Source organism: Mus pahari, chromosome 6 (genome assembly GCF_900095145.1).
Source record: "Mus pahari chromosome 6, PAHARI_EIJ_v1.1, whole genome shotgun sequence".
NCBI classification, from domain to species: domain Eukaryota; kingdom Metazoa; phylum Chordata; class Mammalia; order Rodentia; family Muridae; genus Mus; species Mus pahari.
Window position 1 is genome coordinate 80133145 of NC_034595.1, and position 12694 is coordinate 80145838.

At 45.9% G+C, this 12694-nt stretch overlaps 1 protein-coding gene across 2 annotated transcripts in view; it reads left to right on the top strand.

The window, feature by feature from the left end:
* The window catches only part of Rnf19b (ring finger protein 19B), a 25187-nt gene extending 13849 nt beyond the window's left edge, over positions 1–11338 (top strand). The window contains exons 3-9 of one of the 2 annotated variants that reach the window (XM_021200339.2): positions 935–1079; positions 2947–3109; positions 3537–3651; positions 5819–5959; positions 7181–7388; positions 9560–9691; positions 10513–11338. In XM_021200339.2, the coding sequence (XP_021055998.1) occupies positions 935–1079; positions 2947–3109; positions 3537–3651; positions 5819–5959; positions 7181–7388; positions 9560–9691; positions 10513–10999 (1391 nt within the window). In that variant the 3' untranslated portion in view covers positions 11000–11338. The remainder of the gene's footprint in view (positions 1–934; positions 1080–2946; positions 3110–3536; positions 3652–5818; positions 5960–7180; positions 7389–9559; positions 9692–10512) is intronic. The other variant, XM_021200340.2, reaches the window with a different exon arrangement.
* The last annotated feature ends 1356 nt before the right edge of the window (positions 11339–12694 follow it).

Below are 12694 nucleotides of genomic sequence, written 5' to 3' on the forward strand. Positions count from 1 at the left end.
GGGTTTCTCTGTGTAGCCCTGGCTGTCCTGGAACTCACTAGACCAGGCTGGCCTTGAACTCAGAAATCCGCCTGTTTCTGCCTCCTGAGTGCTGGGATTAAAGGCATGTGCCATCACGCCTGGCTCTAATTTTTATTTTTAAATTTGAAAGTGTTACAGGAAGGGATTTGTTAATGACAAAAGTTGGCTTCCTAAAAAAACCACTGAAGAAACCTACCACAGAAGAAAAAAGCCTGCTACATAAACTATTAAAATTTGTTTCATTCCACAGAACAAATAGAGACAGCCTCTTTGAGTAAAAATGTAATCAAAGCTGCGGTGGGGGGAGGTGCGGAGGAGCCACTGTCAAAACTTAGGCTGACGGGGCTGCAGAATTTTCTTCTTCTAATGGCCTGGTTTTAATCTGTCAGCCTTTGGCTGGTAGAAATTCCATTTGTCTTGGAACCATCAACCATCAGTCTTTCTGCTGGAGTCTCCCTGCCCAAATGTGACTTGAGTGGTATGGAAGATGCTAGTTATTGGAATTGGCAGCCTAACATGAAAGGAGGTCCATTTTACAAAAGTTCTTGCGTCTGGGCGTGCAGCTCAGGTGTTAGAATACCCACTTAGGATGGATTTCCAGCACCACCCAATCAGCCATATGGTTGTGCCTGCAATCCCCATGCTTGGAAGCTAAAGGCAGAGGGGTCCTAAATTCAGGAGCATCCTCAGCAGTTTCAAGCCATCCTGAGATAAATGAGACCCTGTCCCCAAAACAAACAAACACAGCAAGAGTTGTTGATATAGTCAGCCTTCCAGTAAAGTATTACACAATTTGGGATCGTCAGGCAAAATCTCCTGACTGCCTTGTTCTCATTTTTTACATACACTCTTAGGAATAATAAAGTCAGACTGAATTTAACTGGGGGTGTTTTATCTTTCCTTCCCTACCTAGCAGATGACATCAAGCCATGCCCACGATGCAGTGCTTACATTATCAAGATGAATGATGGGAGCTGTAACCACATGACCTGTGCAGTGTGTGGCTGTGAATTCTGCTGGCTTTGCATGAAAGAGATCTCTGACTTGCATTACCTCAGGTAGGTGGGACATATATCCATTGCCTTTGTCCTTCTCTGCCCTTGCTCATTTAGGAAAAGGGATACCAAAGAGTCATGGTTGGTCTCTTTTACAGAATGTAAATGTAAGATGTTCCTTTAAAGCACACCTGGTATTTTCTCCAGCAGTCTCAGTGACTGACTTCCATTACCTTCCTTTCTCACTGCATGGCTTTGAAGACTTCTTTCCACGTCTGGTTTTAGTCGACCTTTCTTTCGTTTTTGATTATTCGACCTTTCTTATCACTGCTGTTCCAGACAGTCTGAACTGGCTTGTTCAGTGTCTCTTGCCTCCAGATTTGTTCATGTTACCTTATTGTTCGCAATTACCTTCTGCCCACTTCAGCCTCGCTGCGTCCCCCTTTATCACCCCCTTTTCAGTTCTTGGTGGGTTTGTTTGGGTTTACTTACTTTTTTTTTTTTTTCAAGATTTATTTATTTATTTTATATAATAAGTACACTATTGCTCTCTTCAGACACCAGAAGAGGGCATCAGATCCCATTACAGATGGTTGTGAGCCACCATGTGGTTGCTGAGAATTGAACTCAGGACCTCTGGTAGAGCAGTCAGTGCTCTTAAACACTGAGCCATCTCTCCAGTCCCTACTTATTCTTTAAAGTTCTTTCTTTTTGTGTGTATACACTTTTGTGTACCACCCATACATGTAGAGGTCAGAGGACAACTTGTGAGAGTCAGTCCCTTCCCTCTATCACATGAATTCCAGGCGGTGAACCTAAGTCGTCATGCTTGCACTGCGCTGTCTTGCCACCCCTTGTCCCCTATTTTTGAGACAAGATCTCACTGTGTAGCTCTGGCCCAGAACTACCTGTGTAGACCAGGCCTCACTCAAAGAGATCTGCCTGCTTCTACCTCTTGTTTAAATGTGTGCAACACTATGCTTGGTCTTTGATTGGTTTCTGAAATGGGTAGGCTGAGTTTTGGCTTGAATTTGACATCCTATTGATTCAGCTTCCCCATGGTCATAAACATGTGCCACTAGACTTGGTATACAGAGTTCCTACTAATCCTTGAAAAACAACTTAAGTGCACCTCATCCACCAGGCTTCCCATTTCTGCTGCTTTCTTCGCTGCCATTCCTATATCACTTGCTACTTCGTGGTGCTTCACAGTCATGTCTGATCTCGAAAGAATTGGGTGAATAGTACATTATTACTCTAAAGAAGTTAACATTTATGGACATTATTGTGTAGCATTCGTTGTAAAATGAGACACCTCATTTCCACTTTAGTAAAAATTTGAAAGCCTCTATATAACAGACATTGACTAGAGACACAGGACCAAATAAGACAGGATTTCTACTTGGTTTAATACTGCTAGACTTATCATGTAGAGAAGGTAACACAAAGGGAATGAGGTAGAAGAATCAGACACAGAAGGGCTAATGGTCAAAGTAATCATTCTCAGTAACAAACTCATAGAGAAGACATGATGAGTCTCTCTTTCCCCAAGAATGTGGTTTGTGTATGTTAGGTAAGGAGGGACATGTGCCATGAAACTTCAGAGTCTGTGTCATGAGCTGCAGGACACAGTACATTGGGTGAGATGTCACTACCTGTGTGGGATCTCAGGTAGTGCTGGTCAGGGTGATCAGGTGCATAGGTAATGTGCCACACAAGAAAGGAAACAATGTCAGTTTTGGAGGTCTGCCTTCACCAAAATACCTGAGAAGCCCTTGTCCTCTGCTCCCCCTTGTTTAAGAGATCTGTTTTCTGTTGCCTGCTGTCACTTAGTCACTGTTATTGAAAAGATGGCTGTTGTCTAGCAAGCCTCTGGCCACAGCAGCTGTGTTTGTGACGCTGTGTTAACATGAGCATGTTTCCTCTATAGTCCCTCTGGCTGTACATTCTGGGGCAAGAAGCCATGGAGCCGCAAAAAGAAAATTCTTTGGCAGTTGGGCACATTGATCGGTGCTCCGGTGGGGATCTCACTCATTGCTGGCATTGCAATTCCTGCCATGGTCATCGGCATTCCTGTATACGTGGGGAGGAAGGTAAGGCATGCCTTCCTAGGCCTGCTCCAGCTCTGGCTTTGTTGGCAGTAGTTTGAAAGAATAGGAAAGGCCTTATATTTCAGGGCTGTGCAAAAGCCAGCTGGCTTATAGATAAAAATAACTTTAATTTCTTAAATGGATTTTTATAAACCCCCATGAGGCCTGAAAGTTCTTATTAACATCCTGGGCCTGGTTTGTCTCAGTGACTTTAAGGTGAAATTCCCTTGAACTACTTTTTCTTTTCTTGGATTAACTTTTCCTGCATTCATTTCTATTTTCCAGGTCTGGGTTAGGTTAAAATCTGAGAAAGACCCCTCTTTGGGTGGAAGGTGTGCTCTAACCTAGCCTGCAGGCAGGCATCTGTCCTTTCTTCCGGCAAAGTACGGACGCCCTGACCTGCTGACCTGGATCTGCTTTCTATTCTTAGATTCACAGCAGGTACGAGGGAAGGCAAACCTCCAAGCACAAGAGGAATGTGGCCATCACAGGAGGAGTGGCCTTGTCGGTCATCGCGTCCCCCGTAATCGCTGCTGTTAGCGTTGGTAAGCTAGTGGCCGCCAGGTGCTCACTGTGGGGGCGCTACATTCTGTGCCGACTTCACTTTGCAAGTTATCTTTCTTTTTTTTTTTTTTCTTTTTTCTTTTTCTTTTGTTTTTTTAAGATTTATTTATTTTATGTATGTGAGTACACTGTAGCTGTACAGATGGTTGTGAACCTTCATGTGGTTGTTGGGAATTGAATTTTTAGGACCTCTGCTCACTCTGGTCGGCCCTGTTCACACAGTCCCTGACTGCTCTGGCCCAAAGATTTATTATACGTAAGTACACTGTAGCTGACTACAGACTCACCAGAAGAGGATGTCAGATCTCATTACCGGTGGTTGTGAATCACCATGTGGTTGCTGGGATTTGAACTCAGGACCTTTGGAAGAACAGTCAGTGCTCTTACTCACTGAGCCATGTCACCAGCCTGCTAGTTAACTTTCTGTGTGTTCACATATGTGGTGTGGAGGCAGGGGCACTTGTGAATGCAAGAGTGCTGTTGGAAGCAGACCCTCGGGGGTCATTCTCAGGAGCCATCCACCTAGCTTTTAAGACAGGACAGGGTCTCTTACAGACCAGGATCCTGCCAAATGGGTGAGGGTGGCTGGCCCGGAGGCTGAGAGGCTTAGACCCACCTGTGTCTGCCTTTCCAGCTCCAGATTATAACTGCGCTAGCACACCTGTTGTCTCTTGACTGTACATGGCTTTGAAATCGTGTCCTCATGCCTACAAGATAAGCAGTTACCAACTGAGGCATCTCCCCGGCCTGGAAATTCATCTTAGTAGGCACTGTTAACTTTGATGGTTTTTCAGCTACACTGCATTATCAGGATGTGTCTCAGACTAGGGCCTACAACTCCATCTATCACACAGAAAAGGTTACATTAATGAAAATTAAACACTAGACTTTTACTTTTCCTCCTTTTCTTCTGTTTATTTGTTAAAGAATTCACATGCACACAAAACACTTATTTTCTATTAATGCCTCACAGTATCTTAGGAGGTATGAGAATTTATTTTAGAAAAATTTAGCCTAGCGCGGTAATCTTCTAGCACTCAGGAGGTGAAAGAGGATGATCAGGAGTTCAAAGCCACCCTCAGCATGTCCATACCAAACTGAGCTACATGAAAGAAATCCTATCTCAAACACAAAAGTAAGAGAGGAAAGATTAATTGGAAACCAACATTTCCTGAGTTTTATCATTTGTCAGCAGTGGTTCTAAGTGTCTCATATGTGATTCTATTAAGACTTCACAAGTGCCACAAAGACAGCATAATTAGAAATATAAAGGTGCAGTCTATATGGATGGAGCTAAGGTCAAGTCACTGGGACGTGAATCCAGGCAGACTTCTTGTTTGTTTTTAATTTTATCTTTATGTGCATTGTTTGTCTGATTGCATGTGTCTGTTTGAGGGCATCAGATCCCCTGAAACTGGAGCAACAAACAGTTGTGAGCTGTTGTGTAGGTGATGGGAATTGATCCCAAGTCCACTCTAGAAGAGCACCCAGTGCTCCTAACTGCTGATTGACCTTTCCAGCCCCAAATCAAGACAGTCTTCCTTCTTAACATGTAACAACTGAGCTACTCTGCACATACAGCAGTGTGACTGGAGAATTCAGTCTGAGGAACCCTCAAATCACAATCCCTACAGCCGTTCATGCAGTGTCTATTTTTATGTGTATGTTTTATCTGTATGTGTATCTGCACACTTGTGTGACTGGCGCCCTGGAGGGCAGAGGATGTCATTGGATCCCCTGGTACCAGAGTCAGCCAGTTGTGAGCTGCCGTGGGTGCAGGGAATCAAACCTGGGTCAGTGCTTTTATCCACTGAGTGACCCCTCCAACCTTCAGTCTTTCATTCTTGATTAATTCTCAGTTTAGCACTTCAGCAATAAAGGGGTAGTATAAAATCAGTATACCTTGGATGCATTGGATTCTACGTGTATATTTTCTTTATCACTGGAAGGGTTCTATGGACAGCCAGCCAAAGGATTGAAGCCAAGACACCCAGACGTTTGTGGCTGTCTGCTCCTGTGTTAGACAGAAGCCTCCTCCGATGGCCATGTTTGTCTTTGGCCATAGTGGCTTGCTTGTGCCCAATCTGGGAGGGAGAACCGAGACAATTGCCTGTTGACCTGATGACATGTTTCCATCTCTTTCCCCAGGTATTGGTGTCCCCATTATGCTGGCGTATGTTTATGGGGTTGTGCCCATTTCTCTCTGCCGTGGAGGTGGCTGTGGAGTTAGCACAGCCAATGGAAAGGGGGTAAAAATTGAGTTTGATGAAGATGATGGTCCAATCACAGGTAAAGGAAGGACTTTTATTTCCATTTGAATCTATGGAACAAAAGATAAAAGTCAGTAGAATTGAGCACATATTTATAGAGAGGTTGTCATTGGATTTCTTTGGATAATGAGCTTTGTGGGGGGTAAAGTATTTTTAGCCTTTCATTTCTTGGTTCCAGAATTATTAGGTTAATTCCTCTGGTACTTGCCTATGTATGATAGGTGTGAGCCAGTAGGACTTGAAGTAACTGGAGTGTGCTAGTGGGGTGGTGATAAGAAAACTCTGAGTCTGTGCCACACTCCATCAGTTTCGGAGGACTTTATACTTTTTCTTGCTTTTTTTTTTGTGGTTTTTCGAGACAGGGTTTCTCTGTATAGCCCTGGCTGTCCTGGAACTCACTTTGTAGACCAGGCTGGAATCCGCCTGCCTCTTCTTGCTTTTTTACAACAGCTCTCTGAAGAGGGAGGCCAGGGCTATTATCCCCACCTTAGTAGGAACTGTTTTAGCTTGTATTTTAGCAGCAAGGGCTTCTGCAGACCTGAGATGAGAGCAGATCTTCTGACTCCTACTTGAACACTGTCTTCACCTATTTGCAACACAGGTGTTTCTGATACTTCTTAGCAGAAGCTGCACATGAGCTAATCATATGTTAAGTAAAGGGGCCCGGGAACACTTCCCTATAATCCTAGCACTGGGGATGGGGAGGCAGAGGAAGTCATGTGTTCAAAGCCAGTCTGGGCCACAGGGAGACCCTGACTCAAAGTTAAAAAGAGAAAAACGTGTGAGGCATAATATAGCTCACATTTATAATCCTAGCACTGATATCCAAGGCCAGCCTGGGCTAAGTACTAAATTCAAGACAGCCTAGACTACAGAATGAGACCCTGTCTCATAATTTAAAAAAAAAAAAACCAAAAAACAAAACTACTAAGGTAGATAAAAATAGCTGCTGTAGACTTATACAGAAATAATAGTGGGCTTGCAGTTAAAATGTGGTGTGGCTGTCATTTAATTTCAATTTCTTATTTCCTCATCTGAAATAAGGGCTACTAATCACTAAGTTATTGAGAAGCTTAAATACAGATGTTAGTTACTGTTGTCTCACACAGTAGCTGCTTGTTAAGTGAATATTGTAGTACTTTTCAGCATGAAAATCCTCCACTCTAAAGAGTCTTCAGGAAAATGCCTTCCAGACTCTTTTTATGTTGTTTCAATTGGAGGTGTCTGGTTCTACCCATAGTGGCTGATGCCTGGCGAGCCCTCAAGAACCCCAGCATTGGAGAAAGCAGCATTGAGGGCCTGACTAGTGTGCTGAGTACCAGCGGAAGCCCTACAGACGGACTCAGTGTCATGCAGGGTCCATACAGCGAGACAGCCAGCTTTGCTGCCCTCTCAGGGGGCACACTGAGTGGTGGTATTCTCTCCAGCGGCAAGGGAAAGTACAGCCGGTAAGTAGAGAGGTGGTCTGTAAGAGAGGACACACCGAGCCATGTCTCTATACCAGGGATGTCCCACTTTGATTTAAGCATCAGTGGTATTTTATTTTTCAAAGTTCACAGATTCTTTGCATCATAGTGCCTTCCACTTAAAGAATAATGCTGACTTTAGGTCTTGCTGCTTCATTCTGCTGCCTGTTCTAGGAAGTAAGAGCAGAAGGCAGGCGCTCTGTTAGGCTTGTTATTGGCTTTATGCTGTGTCACCTTGACTCTGGTATTGTACTCTTCATGTCCCTCCTATTCCCACTAGATAGAGTAGGAAAATCAGTTCTGTGAATTTGTGTTAAGAATACGGAAAGTCTTGTCAATAGAAATAACTGATCTACTTGCATTTTGCTGATGTGAGCTACCATAATGCCATAATTATTTATATTTGTATATACATATTCAAAGGTGCATAGCTGGCGTTAGAGGAGAAGCAGTTGAGTTCAGTGGGGGAAGAGTGGCCTCATGAAGTACAGCAGAGCAGCAGGGAAGGGAGACGCACATTGTCTCAGGTTCCTGAAGGGATCCAGCTAAGGAAAGGATTAGTACTCCATGACCGACTTCATGTGGTATGGAGGACTTGAAGGAAGCTGTAGGAAGGCCCCAGAGAGGACACTGCCTCACAGAGGTCCTGGGAGGTTAGGCTGAAACCAGATGGCGATTTGGCTGCAAAAAAGATGCAGTGGCAGATGGCGAATGGACTAGATCTTCACCTTGGTGTCCTTTGTTCGCCTGGGAACCTCTTAAAATAGATTTTAGAAGCATATTTCTAGAATTAATAACTTAGGCTGTCCTGGGATGGGACCTGAGGGTGGTCTATGTTTAGAGAAGACATCCCAGATGATTCTAATGTAGCCTCTAGTATGAACCAGCCTCTGGCAGCCACCAAGGAGGTGGCCTAGTAGGTTCTGAAAAAGGCTTTGCCCACTGAGTGTGTGGCAGAGCTGAAGCTGGAACACAGGCCTGAGTGCACCCCCCAGTTGCCCTCATTTCCTAGTATGGGGCAGAGACACAGGCAGCGGGATGGAGCTGCTTCTGACCTAGCTGCATCTTCTGACTAGTGTCCCTTGTTAACGGCTCCTGCCCCCACATGCTAGAGTATTCACTGCTGTGCTCTCTTAAATCCAACTCCCCTTGAATGAGCCACAGACATAGTTGGAGCGTGACTTGCTGAGACTGCAGTGCAGCCGACAGCTGCTGCATCCAGTGAAAGCCATTCCTTTATGGGAAGTGAATGAGTCAAATGGGCTGGACTGCGAAACCCATTATGAAGAAATACTGACGTGCAGAACAAAACGGTGCTGAGCCAGAAAGGAAGCAGTTAGGGGTTCCCAGCCTCAAAACCCCATTGGGAAAGAGCTGTTGATGAGGGAGGAGGTTGGCTCCTATTTGCCCTTCATTCCTGCAGCCTGGAGGTTACCTGATTACTAAGTGTTTGAGTTCTTCCTCTATGCCCAAGGTAGAAAGGGCGAAGCGTGAATGGGGCATGAGCTCTTCTTCCTGGTGCTCACAGAGCAGTGGAGAGAGGTGTGGAAGCTGGTGCAGAAGAGGGTTGGGCACTCAGCTGGAGATACCTGCCGGGTGCTGGAAGAGGGTAAGAGGGAGCGGCAGTCCTGTGTTGTAAAGACCTAGCAGAAGTTTTTCAGGCAGAGAAAGAGAGACTTTTGAGAGAGGGCATAGCATCCACAGAGCCATGGAGGTAGAGGATGTAACCTCAGGGGCTGTGATGCTGGATGTAGGGTAAAAAAAGGAACCTAAGCTGCTTGCAGGTCGGGAAGGCCACAGATGTCTGTAGGCAGGAAGGGAGCCAAGAGTTAAGGGATTTTAGGATGGTTGGGTCTTGGCCTGCATTGACACTGCTCTGGAAAGTCACTTGTCTTGAATTTAGGGGCTGGTGGACATGAGCCGGTGTTGATTTTTTTAGTCAAGGACTTATGTTAAAGGGACAGAAAGGAGGGGACGATTTCAGTTGATATGTAAGAAAGGAACTATGCAGGCATGTATTTGAACTGTTTGAGAGTTGGAGATGATCCAACAGATTATCACAGTTCTCAAGAGAATAGTGGAAGAGGTGTGTGCCAGGAAACAAACCGGCAGACTGCGTCTCATGTTAACTTGAACATCCCCTCTTTACACAGGTTAGAAGTTCAAGCCGATGTCCAAAAGGAAATTTTCCCCAAAGACACAGCCAGTCTTGGTGCAATTAGTGACAGCGCAAGCACTCGTGCTATGGCCGGTTCCATAATCAGTTCCTACAACCCACAGGACAGGTATGAGCAGGCAGAGCCCGGGACAGCTGTATTCATTGGGTAGTAGGTCTTCAGACACTCCCCTCCTCATCTCAGGGCCCTGTGTGCCATCTAGTGGGAGATGTAGCATGCTTCTGAATCCACTGAGCGTTTCTCTGGTGCTGGAGTGTTCATCTCTTAATTCTTGATAGCCTTTTTGACTCTTTCCTCCCTCCCTCCTTTCTTCCCTCACCATCTCTCTTCCCACCTCTTCCTTTTTTTGTCTAGCTGTTGTAACAGTGGAATTACCCAAATGGAGTTTAAAGAGCTAGACTGATGTTAGCTAGTGCCTGGGTCTAGGTCTCCTTTCCATAGTCTCTCACGTGGAGCATTGTGCCTGACCTGGTGTGGTGAGGTTCTCCATACTGCAGGAGGACTGAATGGCTTCTGACTATGATGCGGTCGTAACAAGCTGCCAGCTTGCTCTCACATTTCTATTTGAAGTAAGATAGGATGAGGTACTTAGTTGAATTCTGGAAGCTATTTATTTGTGTGTTAGTTTGTTGTAAATGAGTATGCATGTATGTATACCTACATGCCAGCAGAGGGCGTTGGACCTTATTACAGATGGTTGTGAGCCACCATACGGTTGCTGGGAATTGAACTCTCTTAACCGCTGAGCCTTCTCTCCAGCCCCTCTGGAATCTCTTTTTAGATGTTTTAAGGAGAGCAAGTGTGTGTGTGTGTGTGTGTGTGTGTGTGTGTGTGTGTGTGTGTGTAAGCCAAGACCCAGACGCTATTTCCGGAGCGGATGTAACATAGCCTACGCATGACTCTCAGCACAGTGGGCTTTGTTTCCACAGAGAGTGCAGCAATATGGAGATCCAAGTGGACATTGAAGCCAAGCCAAGTCACTATCAGTTGGTGAGTGGCAGCAGCACAGAGGACTCGCTCCATGTCCATGCTCAGGTGGCAGAGAAGGAAGAAGAGGGTAATGGTGCTGGTGGTGGCAGTGGTAGCAGTGAAGACGATCCCCCTTACAAACACCAAAGCTGTGAACAGAAAGACTGCCTGGCCAGCAAGGCTTGGGACATCAGCCTGGCCCAGCCTGAGAGCATCCGCAGTGACCTGGAGAGCTCTGACACACAGTCGGATGACGTGCCAGACATCACCTCAGATGAGTGTGGCTCGCCCCGCTCCCACTCTGCAGCCTGCCCCTCCACCCCCCGAGTCCACGGTGCACCAAGCCCAAGTGCCCACATGAGCCTCGCTGCTCCAGCCGAGGGCCACCTCTCTGCTCCAGCGGAGGGCCAGACTGTCCTGAAGCCACAAGAGTATGAAGTGGAATGAAGGCCCCTGCTCTGAGAAGCACACTTGTTGTAACTGCATCTTTTGGAATCTTTTTTTGGGGGAGGGTGGGGATTTATGTATTTTGTTTCAAAGATTCTCTGGTCAGGGTTCCCCCAGGGAAGTTCTGAGAAATTTACAATTTCTTACCAGATAAAAAAAACGAAATTTGCCTCTAGTATCCCTCCCCCTACCCTCTCATTTTTAGTTTTAATTTATTGGCTAAACTGATGTTGGCAATCTGTGAGGTGTGTCAAAGAATGTACATATGTATGTGTGTATATTGTATGTATGCTAACGTTATTGATGACACATTTTAATAAAGAATTCTGTGATAACTGACCTCATGTCACTGTCCTTGGCTTGGGTAGTCCTGCAGAGCCAAGTGTTTGTTGGAAGAGTGTCTGTCTGTCTGTGAGAGGCCTGCAGTTTGTCACCCCAGGTTTTACTCCCAACTGCAGTGGAGTCACTTGTAGAGCAGCTTCTCCTCCCATAACAGGAAGCAAAGCCAGGCTTGCTTTAGACTGGAGTCAGGCTGAGTCTGCTAGATAGCAAGGGGACTGAGAGACACTTTTTTTGCCCTCGAGAGGCAATTCTGCAGTTTTCCTGTCAGAGCCAGATTCATACTCACCACAATCTCTAGTCAGTGTTTAGGGGCAGAGTCTGTGGAGAGGGCTTGGTAACTCCTGCAGGGTTACAAGTTAGGGAGCAGAGTATTCTTTTCCAACTGGGGCTGAAACCCAGAACCTTGTGCATGCTGTGTAGCTATTCTACCCCTGAGCTGCATCCCAGCCCAGGAGCCTCCTGATCGCCTTAGCACTGGGCTCAGGGGAAGAGCTGAATGCATCTTTGTCTGAGGACCAGCTGCCTTTCTGTTTTTATTCACAGGTTTACCTGCTGCCTTGTGCAGTAAAGGATGGGGCGTCCAGACAGCATCCACTGTGGAAGATCTTACTTCTCAGGCTCCACAGGCCACCTTGCATTTCCTTGCACGTTGGAACGGGAAATGCTGTTAATGGACTTGGCGTCTCAGTAAGAAAGTGTCCTAGAGATGTCCCTGTGCGACTAAAGGAACCTGTTGGGGGGAAAGGCAGACAGTTTGGAGACCCCTGAAATGCAAACGACCCATTCAAGATTTTCAGTTCTTCTAAAGCCTCATCAAAAAAAGCACTTAACTTGGATAAAGTCAAAGGCAGTCTGCCAGATGCGTGGGCTAGAGTCAAACCTGTATAGTCTTCATCCAGGTTGAGTGAGGTAATGCTATAGAGCTGGCAGACTACTCCCCGGTGTTTGTTTCCTCTCAGTCTGATTCTGGGGCCACAGGGTTAAGATGCTGTACTGAAAATGCTTTGCTAAAGGCCCACATTTCTAATAAGGAGCAAAGTCAAGAAGACTGGGTATCTTCCTGAAACTGGAATTCAGTCTCAGAAAACTGTTGGCTTATTTGGCGTTTCTGAGTGCTAAACCAGCCGAGAAGGCTCATTGGCGCCATCTGGAGGAAGAAGTGGGTAATGCGCTACCTCATTCGCATCGGTTCACTGAAAGGCCTAGGACACTGTAGGGATGGAAGGTAGCAATAGGCACACGGGTTCTGACTCCATGGGGCTTGCACTCCAGTGAGAGGAGATGGGCGCCACCTACATGAGGAGAGGTATGTTCTTGGGAGCGAGTGGCAGATGGCTGATTTTTTTTTTTTTT